This window comes from Grammomys surdaster, unplaced genomic scaffold, assembly GCF_004785775.1.
Source record: "Grammomys surdaster isolate TR1022 unplaced genomic scaffold, NIH_TR_1.0 126109, whole genome shotgun sequence".
NCBI lineage: Eukaryota > Metazoa > Chordata > Mammalia > Rodentia > Muridae > Grammomys > Grammomys surdaster.
The window spans coordinates 4,745,920-4,758,832 of record NW_021620917.1 but is presented as its reverse complement, the minus strand read 5'-3'; the positions used below and the strand labels follow the sequence as shown (position 1 = coordinate 4,758,832).

Below are 12,913 nucleotides of genomic sequence, written 5' to 3'. Positions count from 1 at the left end.
AAAGTTAATCCCTCCAGGACACACTGCTGGCTACCACTTTGGCTCAGTCAGCATGGTCCCCAGGGAAGGAAGCCCGCTCGGGGACAGGAAATGCACAGCGAGAAGCCAAGGATGTCGCCCGCGGAGGAGCACTGGCCCTATCACCCAGGTCCCAGCGCCGGGGGGCGCGTCCCTCCACGTGCAGCCGTGGCGGACGTTGGTTAGCCTGGGTATCGCCCAGAGCAGCTCCGGAGGGTGACTCGGCGCAGGCGGGACAGGCTCGTGCACAAAGGGGGCGGGTCCCGTGGGTGCCCCAGCTGGGTGGTTCCCAGCCCCCCCCGCCCCCCGGCGGTGTCCCACGTGGGAACAAGAGATCGCCCTAGAGGTTACGCCCCAAGGCTAGCAGCCAATAAGCGCCTGGGGGCGTGGCGGGCAGGGGAGGTTTAAGAGCTGGTGAAGCGAGAGGCGCGCAGCTGGACCGGGAGCCTCGGGCAGCCGGACCATTTGGCACTGGGACGGTATTACGTGCGGCCGCCGGCCACCATGCTCCAGCGGTGCGGCCGGCGCCTGCTGCTGGCGCTGGTGGGCGCGCTGCTGGCTTGTCTCCTGGTGCTCACGGCCGACCCGCCGCCGACTCCGGTGCCCGCTGAGCGCGGACGGCGCGCGCTGCGTAGCCTGGCGGGGTCCTCTGGGGCGGCTCCGGGTCCAGGGTCCAGGGCGGCCGTGGATCCCGGAGTCCTCGCCCGCGAGGTGCACAGCCTCTCCGAGTACTTCAGTTTACTTACCCGGGCGCGCAGAGACGCGGATCCACCGCCCGGGGTCGCTTCTCGTCAGGGCGACCGCCATCCGCGTCCCCCCGCCGAGGTTCTGTCCCCTCGCGACGTCTTCATTGCCGTCAAGACCACCAGAAAGTTTCACCGCGCGCGGCTCGACCTGCTGTTCGAGACCTGGATCTCGCGCCACAAGGAGATGGTGAGACCCCGGGCGGCCTGGGCAGGAGGATGAAGTGGGAATCACCTTCTGGTCCAACTGGTGACTGAAGGTAGCGATAGCGGCTCCTGCTGCATTAATAGCTTTGGGTCTATCTGGGATTCGATGACACTGATAAATGCCATTACAGCCCCGTGTGGGGCTCACTTTGCCTTACAATCCTGGAAGTTTCCTTCCGTGTTGCCCAGGATCACCCCAGCCACCTGCTCTATGTCTGGATGAGTAGCCTCTAGTTTAGGGCTGGTCCTGTAACACTTCTCAACGCTGGAGTGAATGGCTATAATCGTTCCTAAACTTTTCCAAATTGGATCAGCTCCATCCTGGGTCCCTTCCACTCTGAACGAACCCCTTCTTCCCCCTTAAAAGTGAGGGGAAGGGGGAAAGGCATAGCACCCCTGAACTAGGCATAGTGAAAGAAATGGGTGCTGGTTCTTCAGGCTTGCTCAGAACTCTGTCTTCAGTAGCTCTACTCCCCCGCCCCCACTTAGACGAACTTCATACACATAATAAAAAGACACACCCCACTTTGAAAATCTCCCTGGAGGCTACAACAGGACCGTTGGGGCGGGAGAGCAGAAGGCACTGCGTGTGTGTGGGGGGGGGGGGCGCTGGGTATTTGGTGTGAGGATGAGGGCTGACTTTCCTTCCTGCTCCAGCCCCAACGAGCGGGGCCATCAAACTTGGCTAGACTCCTGTTTCAGGACAGTCGAGGTTAAGAGGACGGGCTCCTATCTAATCTTGGTCAGAGAGGGGCCCTGAGAACCCCATGGTAGCCTCCTGAGAATGAGGCATCCCTTTCCCAGGGGCTCAGCAGGCCTTCGGGAGGGGGCAGCGAGAGGGGGGGTATGGGTTTTGTTTGGCTGCGGTGCCGTTAGGATTCCCAGCGCTAGGCTGCTCTCACGCCGGCCCCTTGGGCAAAGCAACAAAGCCCCTTTCTCCAGCCGAGAAAGGCGTCGGCCTCTTGTGTACAGCTATGCGCTCCATGGGAACCGTTGGCTGGTGTGCTGGCCACTCAGGTTGCCTGGTGATGAGGGGGCCTCTGTGTCCTCCCCCCCAGCCCTGAATGACAGCCCTCGTGGGGCACGATCCCTGAGCCAGGGCACTCCCCCACTCCTTCATTCAGCCTTCCTGCTGTGTGATACTGGACAGCATGTATCCCCCTCTGGGCCGCCACCGGTTCTGAGAACCTCTCATTTGAGGATTTAGTAGCTTTGTCTGGCACAGAGGACTCAAAACCAAGTCCCAGTTGGACTGTGTGGTCTGCTGAAAAGCCTGGGGTCTCTGACCCTCTCTCGCTCTCAGAAAAGGGAAATACTGTCTTTTTAATGAGGTACTATAAAGCGGAGTGTAAAACTGTGAAGGTTCTTGGTGATCCCAGCAGTCATTCTGAGTAAGGGTCCCCCTTACTCGGGAAGGGCTGCGTTTACCCCATGCTCACCTCCTGTGCCCATGACAGACAAAAACCCCCTCTTGTGTGCTATGAGCAAGGGCCCTTGGAACCTGTAGCAGACAGCCGGCTCTCTTGTCTGTCCAGGGCGGCCGCAGTCTGATGGAAGTGAGAGAGTTGCATTAGCCTGGGTTGGGTGTGAATGGAAGGAAGGCTTCCCAGAGGAGGAGGCTCCGTCTGCATCACAGTCCTGTGGTCCAGGAAGGGCAGTCTTGCCATCGGCATGATTTCGGGGTTGTACAAAAAAAAATCAGGCAGGCTTGGAGAGGTGGCGAGGCTGGTCAGTGAGGGGCAGGCAGAGCGCCTGGCCTCTGGCCCGTTTGCTCCTCCCCCACCACTAAGGAGCGCGCCAGGCTGCAGGCCGCCACCGCCACAGCCACAATGGCTGGGGCAGAGCTTGGCATCCTGTATTTCTTTGAATCTCAGTTCCAGGAACAATGCTGCTTCCTGTGTGTCTCCCCCACCCCCTTGCTTGCCCTCACCAGCTCTGCTGCCCCGCTCTGCCCTGTCCGTCCTCCTTAGGGGAAGTTGGTGGGACGAGGAAAGACTGGGAGATCTGAGTTTTCCATTACTTCTTCCTGAGTGTGGCCACAGGCTAGGGTCCTCTCTGGTCTCTTTACAATATGCCAAGAAGAAAAGAAGATGGTACTCACCTCCCAGGGACACTTGGGAGAGGAGAGTCCATTCCTAGCACTTGGTCCTGCACAGGACAGCTGTGTTGTACCCATTTTACAGAGTTTCTGAGGACTAAGTAATACCCACAGGTACCCCTGCCCCCTCCTCTCCTGATTGCCTTGTATTGGAGAGACAGCAGGGAGAAAACCCCACACTCCCTGTCTCTGGGCCTCCTTGCCCCCCCCACCCCCAACTGAACAAAGGTGACTTTAATCTCCGTAGCCTTGGGCTGGGTTTTTAGGACACCATCGAAGCGCGGGAGAACAGGCCTCTCTTGATCTCATTAAGAAAGCATTTTCCTTTTAATCCAGCATCAGCGTCTGCACAGGCCGGCCCGCTGTACCTCCCACGGCATTCCTGGGCTGAGATGCTGGGGTGCAGGGGGTGGGGGGGCTGGATGCGAGTCTGTGCGTGTGGGCTGCCCCGGGTGTCTGCAGAGACCTGGAAGGAGGGGGTGCATACTTGCAGATGATAGAGATCCCACTTCTTGCTCTCCTAACCTGGCCCTCACTGGAGTGGGCATCTGGGCATGGGGTCAGCCTGGATAAAGGAGTAGGGCTGCCCTGGGCATGGTGTGCCACCCCTGCAGGCCTGGGGTAGTTAGTTCCTTGAGTGGCTGGGTACATGCTGACTTCCAGGTTTGCATGCGCACACCCAGGTTTCCTCGGGACCCTTTTGTGCACAAAAGCAAAGCGAAGGCTGATAGCTGTAGGGGAGCCCGCTGCCCCTGCCGTGAGCAGCCCCCACCAGCCCTGGGGTTGCACTTTGCAATGCCAGGGTGCGGCAGGCGGCACGCGCTGGGCGGGCCGGCGGAGGAAGGAACATTCCTTCCCGTGTGCCGACGGGCCCAGGCGGGCGCCGGCAGCTCCTGGCTCCGCCCCGGCGCCCCCCTCCTCTTCCGCAGCGCAATCCTGGCAGGGGGTGGCCCAGCGCCTGGCCAGGTGGAGTCTTGGCTGTGGCCCTGGGCAAGGCTTTCTGTGAGTGGGAAACAGTTTTCCTCTCGGAAACTGCACCAGCTGCTCAGGTGCCCTGCTGTGGGTCTGGGGACACGGATCCTTTTCTGCTACCTCCGTGTTGACCACTGGTGACCTCCCAGAACCTGGCTGGCTGTTATGGCAGGGGAAACCTGCTCTGTAGGGCACAGGAGGAAGTCCAGGCCAAAGTCACGCATGGCCTTACCATACTCCTGTGCACAGGACCTCTCGCCCAGCCGGCCCAGTTAACCAGGCCAGCTGTATGGAAATGACAGCCCGGCCACTCCTGCTTAACTCGGCAGAGTTAAGGCTGGCCCAGCCCAGGACAAAGCTGGCGGACAATGGCTGGTGATTCATCCTCCCTCCGGGGCCCTTTGTCTGCCAGGGCTTGGCAGCAGCCCAGCAGAGGCCTTTGTCCCCGACCCGAGCGAGTGAGGCTCAGCTTCCCAAAGCCGACCTCCTCCTCTTGTCCCCCACCCCCTCCCACAGCCTGGAAAGCCTGCAGGCTGGGCGGGCTGGCTGGCTGTGTCAATAAGGGTGTGTGCCCCGCCAGGTGCACAGGTTGGCGGGAGGGTTGGTTGAAGCCCGTTTACCTGGCTGGTGGGTGGGGCATCCCACCTGGCTCGTGCCTTCCAGCTGCCTGTGGGTGACCTTGGGCCCACCTGTCTAAAGTTGGAGAGTGAGCCCACCTCCCCCAGTCATCCCAGCTGCCACTCCGCCTGGGCGCTTGAGCACACATTCTATGTGCAGTGTTGAATTCAGGCCATTCAGCGCAGGCGGGGTGAGGGGGGCGGAGTCTAGACCTGCAGCTGAGGGCACTTGAGGGTTGGGGACTCCTGGTTGGGGACTTGGAGCTGAAGGCTTAAGATCCTGTCTCTTCTTCCAGACGTTCATCTTCACAGATGGGGAGGATGAAGTGCTGGCCAAGCTCACAGGTTGGTCCCAGGCTTGGGAGTGGGGATGGGGGGAGCTCATCCCAAGCAACTTCTTCCCCTGAGGCTGTGAGGTCACCGGCTGCTGGGGCTGTGGGCTAAGAGGCCAGTTCACTCGGCTTGTTTGTCTCATGCTCCGCCCCCACCACTCCCGGGCCCCCAATTCTTATGCAGAGGAGACCCTTTCAGTCCTCTGGGGACCCATTGAGTCTCCCTTAGCAGCAACAGGTGGCCCGTGCTGGGGAATTGCTGGCTGAGTGAATGGGCAGGGGTGGCTACCCTGGGGAGGGGGCTGGGCTGGGGTAAGGTCTGAGGCAGTGAGAAATGCCCACTGCTCTCCCCTGTACACAGGCAATGTGGTCCTCACCAACTGCTCTGCGGCTCACAGCCGCCAGGCTCTGTCCTGCAAGATGGCTGTGGAGTATGACCATTTCATTGAGTCGGGGAAGAAGTGAGTTTCTACCTTTCCCGCTGTGCCCCGTCCGTGCCCCTTCGCTGGCAGCCTGGCAGTCCCTGATGGCATCCCGCCTTGTGTTCAGGTGGTTCTGTCACGTTGATGATGACAATTACGTCAACCTCCGGGCACTGCTGCGGCTGCTGGCCAGCTATCCCCACACCCAGGACGTGTACATCGGCAAGCCCAGCCTGGACAGGCCCATCCAAGCCACGGAACGGGTCAGCGAGCACAAAGTGGTGAGTGTCCCAGCGCTGTCTCCCAGGGCTGCACGCACCCTGAGGAGATGGGGAGTCTCCTGACAGCCATTTCACTTCACTCAGAGACCTGTCCACTTCTGGTTTGCCACCGGAGGAGCTGGCTTCTGCATCAGCCGAGGGCTGGCCCTAAAGATGGGCCCGTGGGCCAGGTGAGTGTCCCCTGCATGTCTGCCACTACCCACAAGAACAGCGTGGTCCTGGCGTTCATGGTCCTGGGTGCCCTGCCACAGGTCAGGCTTGGGCTGCGCTTTCCCAGATCCCCGCTCTTCTCCCAGCTGTGCTCACTGCCATTCTCCCTACCTCTGCTCTGGCTAGAACACCCTTGGTTGATAAACCCTTTGGCATGGAAGGGCTGTGGTTCATGGTGGGGGGCCGGGCATAGTGTACTTCCTTTCTTTGAGCCCAGGTTGGCAAGGTCTTGTCTGATCGCTGGCCAGCCTCTGACTTCAGCCTCTGCTTACTCGTCCCTTGCAGTGGGGGACACTTCATGAGCACAGCAGAGCGCATCCGGCTCCCCGACGATTGCACCATTGGCTACATTGTAGAGGCACTGCTGGGTGTGCCCCTCATCCGGAGCGGCCTCTTCCACTCCCACCTGGAGAACCTGCAGCAAGTGCCCACCACCGAGCTCCATGAGCAGGTACGCATGTGTCCCCCAGGCCTGGGTGGCCAAGCAGGGGACTCAAGAGTTGAGAGACAGAAGGGAGAGGGTGTCTCCAAGGAAGGGACAATTTTTATCTACTTATTTAGGTATTTATTGGTTTATTTTAGTTTTCTGAGACAAGGTTTCTCTGTGTAGCCCTGGCTGTCTATAACTATCTCTGTAGACCAGGCTAGCCTTGAACTCAAGAGATCCACCTGCCTCTGCCTCTGAGTGCTGTATTAAAGGAGTGCACCACCACCTTCAGGCTTATTTATTTTTGATTTATTGAAACAAGACTTCACTATGTAGCCCAGGCTAGCCTTGATCCTCTTGCTTCAGCGTCCCATATGCTGGGAATCAGTTATGTGCCACCATACCCAATTCAGAGTCATGGGGGGGTGGCGTATGTATGTTTTCATTTATTTGCTTATTTACTTAATGATGGGTTTCTTGTAGTCCAGGCTAGCCCTGAAGTTGATATGTAGTTGAGAATGACCTTGAATTCCTGATTCTCCTGACTCTTGGGCTAGGATTGCTGGAGTACACCATCACACCCAATTTATGCAGTGCATGTTACACAAGCACTCTGGCAGTTGAGCTAGCCTGGGGTCACCGTTTTAAATAGAGATATCAGAGACACCCCATTCTCAGGTGTCGCAGTCTATACGGAGCTACTGGCCCACATAAGGTACCCCAGTTTCACTCTCTAGCTCCTCACAAAAGAAAGTAAAACCGAGTGTTCTAAGTTGCTGATCCTGCCCTTTAGGGGACACCCCTGCTCTGTCTTGTTCATGGTGTCCTTGGTCCAAGAGAGAGCACCAGGATAGCCAGGCAGGACTGTCACCTCTCCAGCATCTTTCCGTTGCCCCCAATGCAGGTGACCTTAAGCTATGGCATGTTTGAGAACAAGCAGAATGCAGTGCACATCAAGGGACCGTTCTCGGTGGAGGCTGACCCATCCAGGTAAGAACGTGCAGAGGGTCACCAAATACTCCTTTATGGGGGTCCCCCCAGGAACCCCATGGTTGGGACTGCCAGAGGGTGCATGGCACCCCACAGAGACCCGTCTTTACTCTGTCCCCACAGGTTCCGCTCTGTCCACTGCCTCCTGTACCCGGACACACCCTGGTGTCCCCGCACCACCGTCTTCTAGCAGCTGTGGTTGAGACCCTGTCCCTGGGTGCCCCTGGTATCCAAAGGGCCCAGGGACCCCTGTTGTATACCTGGCCTTGGTGTACGAGGCTCTTTAGGGCTTTGTATATGTGTGTTTGTGTGTCTATATTTGTGTGTTTGTGTGGTGTGCCCACCCGTGTTGCAGACTGCTGGGCAGTCGTGTTCTTCAGGGAGTGGCAGGTCTGTCCCTAACTATTCTACCCTCTGAGAGCCACTCCAAGGTCAGTCCTGTGGGATCTGTGTTTGGATCTCTGCAGTGGGGGTGGGCAAGAGGCCTCAGGGCTCCCCTTGGGGGTCCATGGGTGCTGACTTGCAGCACAGTCTCTTATGTTGGGGTGCTAGCACCCACCTGGACTTTCCCTGTCAGCTGAGCTGTGCCCAGTGCTGGGGAAGCCGGTTTGGATAGTGAAAGGTCTGAGCCTCTCATGAGCTCTGGCCTGGATGCTGCCTGTGGCTATTCGGGTGAACACTGCTCCCGTCCCTGCCCTCCAGGGTGGAAGTGAAGTCTTCAGCCCCACCCTCTGATGTCCTATCTTTGTCTCCCACACCAGTGGGGTTCAGAGCTATGAATTTTATCTCCTCTCCAAAGTAGAGAGAAAGTCGCCCATAGTGGGTGTGCCTGTACATATTGTGACAGTATTTTTTTACTGTGCTGTTTCTTGAAAGGGGAGGGATGGGTGTGAAAGGAGGGGGGGGCAGTTGTTTTCTGGGGTGGGTTGGAGAGGGTCTTATTTTATCTTTTCTGTGGATCAGAAAAACGTGGAAGCCAGACAGGCTTGGTCTCTGGCAAGCTTGACCGTGAGCGCCTTCCTACTGTATTTATGCCTTCCAGTATCTGGAATCCTTCCCCACATCCTCTCCAACACCCCAAGGCTCACCTCATCCCACCCCCACCCCACTCCCTACCCCATGGGCTGTATTCTGTGTTCTTTTTGCAAAGACCTTAGCTAGGCAAGCTAACGATAAGGGAAAAGCTCTCAGGGAATTGATGTGTTGTTACCATGGTGACGTCCTTCCTCTGAATAAAGGTGCTCTTTGCAGCAACCCAAGGGGCTCTAGTCTTCCTTGGGAGTTGGGGCTAAGCCTCCTGTCCATCAAGGTAATTCCAGGGGACTTTGAGATGAAGCAGGGGAGACCGGGTCATGACATGGAGAAGAAGGTAATTGGTAGGAATCCAACTAGCTTACTACTTGGGAGGGAGACTTAGTGTTAAAATAGATGAAGTATGGCCAGCTCGGTGTAGATTTGTCTCTGATAGGTTGGTACCATGTTGGGAAGTGGGGGTTGGACAGGGCTGATGGAGGTGGCTGCTTGATCAGGTCATGCTTTGTGTCAGCTTCACTTGTGATAGATAAGGAGTCTAGACCTTCTTGGAGGAGGAACAGTGGCTACTGGGGGCTGGCCAGAGACCCATTTTGCAGACAGGAAAACTGAGACAGCCTCAAAGCAGGCTAAATCAGGATGACCTAAGTCAGGCAGCCAGGCTGCTGAGATGGATGACCCCCTAGAACTTGGTTCCCCATCAACTCTGCTGACCTGACCTCTCATCTGTCATGAGAAGTTTAGCAGTGTCCTGAGGATGGGCAGTACCCAGGCTGCTCACTCGTGGATGGAGCTGGCGAGGACTCAGATCTTTATGAGGTGCTTCAGGGACCTTCCTCAGATGAAGCCACGGAGGGTGGCTGATCAGGGGGATCCCTACCACACCCCCTTCCTGTGGTCGGTCTCCTTGTCTCCTTTACAGCAAAGCTCGGAGCTGGCAGGCTAGCACTGCCCACCCGCTGCCCCTCTGTAGGTGCCTGCCTACACTGACCTGACTCTGGACTCGCCTGGGGCTCTGTGTCCTCATTACCTGTCACCCCTGTGTCCTTTGCCTCCTTCACAGACCATTTGATGAGAGAGATGCCCCTCCTTACTCTGCTGGACATTGCTCGCAGTGGGTTCAGCACCCCAAGTAGACTGGGCGTGGCCCTTGCTGGTAACCACTCTTGCCTTGTGATGCGACTGACCAGGCTTTTCAGTTTGGCTTTTTAAGGCCTGGGGCAGCTGCCTGGGATTTTCAGAGTAGGGGATCCTCTGTGGTGGCCATTGTCTTCAGCATACAGGGCCTGGTGGTGGTGGCTCAGGGCCCGACTTCTGGATGAGGAAGCTGACATTTGTTAGGGGGTAGAAAGGTCATGATGGAACAGTCTGCACATAGGCCGTGGGCCTCCTTCCTGCCTGGATGAGTCAGAGGCCTGCTACCCTCTGCTCTGGTCGCCACAAAGCTCGGAGCTGGCATCAGCCTCTTCATAGAGCTGAGGTACAGCTGCACTGACCTCACGGAGTCGGGGCCCCAGCCAGAGTGGGGTTCCCGTTGGGATTGGAGCCAGAGCACCTCATGGTGGTCCTGAGCCTGGAGGGGAACCCATTGAGGTGGCAGAGATCTCTAACCTAGTATTCACAAGGCTCCTGAGGCAGGAGGATTGTGAGGATCGTGAGATCAGGGCCAGCATGGGTTACCAAGTGAGATCAAAAAAATCATTTGAGAAACGGAGCCCAAGTGGAAAGGGCCCAGGAAGGGCACAGGCAGTGACTTCAGCTACTCCCAGGTACAGCGGGCCGGAAGATTGTCTCTTGACAAGGGAGGCAGGCTGATTAATTTTTTTTTATTTCTAGGCAGGGTTTCTCTGTGTAGCCCTGGCTGTCCTGGAACTCTAGACCTGGCTGGTCTTGAACTCAGCGATCCTCCTGCTTCTGCCTCCCAAGTGCTGGGATTAAAGGCGTGCGACATCAATGATTGGCTGCCTGTCCGCTTCGATGAGGGTCTAAGCAAGGAGCCCTCCTCTCTGGTCAGTTAGTCAGGTGTCCTGTCCCAAACCACCCATCACTGTGAGGCTTTCAAAAGTTTATAAGCTGCCAGGTACCCTGATGTCTCATGTCTGTAAGTCACAGCGATTGGGAGGCAGAGGCAGGAGGCTTGCCAAGAGTTCAAGGGCAGCCTAGGCCACCTACAGAATGATGCTCCTCCTCTCCTCAGCCCCCAATAAAAGTAAAACTGCAAATACAAGCTGTAGGGTGTCAGGGAGGGTGCAGAGGCAGGGAGGTCCGCAGCTTCCTCTCTCAGGCTGAGTGCTAGGTTACCGTGGTCAGGACGAGCTGAGCTGAGCTGGGAGAGGGTGGCAGGGTAGGGTTGAAGTTTTCAACTTCCCTCTCTGAACTTCCCACCCCTCTGGGGTCGGTCAGCAGGGCTGACTTCCTGGAAGAAGTGCCTCACTGCTGGAGCCGGAAGGCCAAAACCACAGCGTATGAGCACAAGTCAGCATGTGTCTGTGTGGGTGCTCCAGCTTGGCACAACACAGACAAAGGCACCCAGGGTGGGGTTTGGAGGGGCCTGGTTAGGAGAAGGGTGGGAAGGACAGTGAGCAAAGGCACTGAGCCTTCTGTCTCTCCCTGCAGCCAGACCTCTGACGGCAGAAGTCAGACCCCTCTGGGTGGCTTCAGCCTGCTCTCTCTGTATTCTGGGCCTGAGGTCTCAGGAGGGACCAGAAGGCCCTGGGCAGACACAGCAGTTTATCAGACCCATTGGCTAGCCTGTGGCACATTCTCCTAGGGCCACCTGCTCACCTGATCCCAGCCTTGACCTCTCCCCCCCACCAAAAATAAAAAACAAAACAAAATAAAACAAATATATTTTTTTCCTTTTGATGCTTGGGATTTTATTTTTTAAGTTGGGGCTGGAGAGATGGTTCCATGGTCAAGAGCACTGGCTGGTCTTGCAGAGGAAGGACCCAGGTTCAATTCCCAGCATCCACATGGCTGCCAGCAACTGTCTCCAGTCCTAGGGGATAGAACACTGTCTTCTGGCCTCTACAGACACCAGGCATGAATGGTGCACATACAGGCAAACGCCTATATACATAATTTTTTTAAAAAAAGGTTAAAAATATTGTCTTTATGTGTCGTGGTGCACACATACAAGTTAGGTCATTAGGCTTATCAATGAGTTCCTTAACCAGCTGTGTCATCTCACTGGTCTTTCGACAATTTATTGGTGTATTTCCATTGTACACAGTAATTAGTTTCGTTAAGATGGCGTCATTCATCATGTGCTCTGGCCTATTCATCCTGTCTACCTTCTGTCCCCTCTAAGACAGTTGTCTTTCTGAGGTGGTCCACGTGTATTTCCATCACACGCAGACACCCATGCACACGAAAGAACTGACAACGTGGCTCAGTCAGTAGGAGTACTTACCAAGCATGAACCAAGTCCCGGGTTCAAACGAGCATCACATGAACACCCTTGGATAAATACAAGTCCACGTCTTGAAAAATAAGTAAGACTTGGAGAGAGGGCGTCAGTGGTTAAGTGCACTGGCTGGTCTTCCTGAGGATCTGGGGTTCGAATCCCAGCATCCCTATGGTGGCTTAGAACTGGCCCGACGCCCTCTTCTGGCCTCTGCTGGTACTGCATGCATGTGATGCAAAGACATACAGGCAGGCAAAACACTCATAAAATTAAAATAGTAAAATAAGAAAAGGGGGAAATGTATAAAAACTAACCAGTCCTGCTTTCTGTCCAACTACATATGTGAAGACACTTGGTAAATCCCTAGGAAGAACCCCAGGACCAAGAGGCACCCCATACTGGATGCTGGAGGTTGCTCAGATGTTGAGTTTAGGGGACTTAGAGGTCCTGTCCAGGCATCCACCACCACAGCCCACCATGGTCCTTGGGTGCCGCCTGGTGGCCACAGTTGATGATTTCCCTCCCTGGAACTCCTGAGTTCCAGCTTTCCAGAGACCCTCCCCCAGATCTAGGGGCTACAACCAGGAAGAACTGCAGGCCTTTGTACCTTAAGTGCCATGTGATACTAAATATATTCCCTTCTGATTTGTTCTGTTTTTCCCCTTGGTAGTGCTGAGAATTGAGTCATGGGTCTCCCATATGCTAAGTGAATGTTCGAAGTCCTGAGTACATCCCTGGCCTTCTAATGTCTGACTTACACAGTCTGGGTGGCTCATGAGCTGTCTTGGCCTGGCTATCATTGTGGCTCAAGGTGCCAGCATGAGCCTTCTCAGCCAAACCACTGTTTGCTCCCCTCCTCAACATAAACGTCCCACTGGAACCTCTGGGCATTGGTGGATACAGACAGGCAAGTATTCTGCTGAGGGGAAACCAGCGCCTCCTGCTGGACCCTTGCTTCCCATGAACCTTGTTCCAGCTTTCACATACAACTCCCTCACTCAAGGCCTCTATGCAGGTGCTTTACTACTACCCACACCCCAGCCCCTCACTGGGGGATTCTAGGCAGGGGCTCTACCACTGAGCCACACCCCAGCCCCTCACTGGGGGATTCTAGGCAGGGGCTCTACCACTGAGCCACACCCCAGCCCCTCACTGGGG

The 12,913-nt window shown here is 56.4% G+C and overlaps 1 protein-coding gene across 1 annotated transcript; it reads left to right on the top strand.

Annotated features, from left to right (window-relative positions):
- Window positions 1-454: 454 nt before the first annotated feature.
- Lfng (LFNG O-fucosylpeptide 3-beta-N-acetylglucosaminyltransferase) lies at window positions 455-8,576 on the top strand. Its single transcript, XM_028756036.1, has 8 exons — window positions 455-951; window positions 4,952-5,000; window positions 5,349-5,448; window positions 5,537-5,690; window positions 5,775-5,860; window positions 6,186-6,351; window positions 7,232-7,317; window positions 7,441-8,576. The coding sequence occupies exons 1-8, from the start codon at window positions 523-525 to the stop codon at window positions 7,505-7,507; spliced, it is 1,137 nt and encodes a 378-aa protein (XP_028611869.1). The 5' UTR covers window positions 455-522; the 3' UTR covers window positions 7,508-8,576.
- The last annotated feature ends 4,337 nt before the right edge of the window (window positions 8,577-12,913 follow it).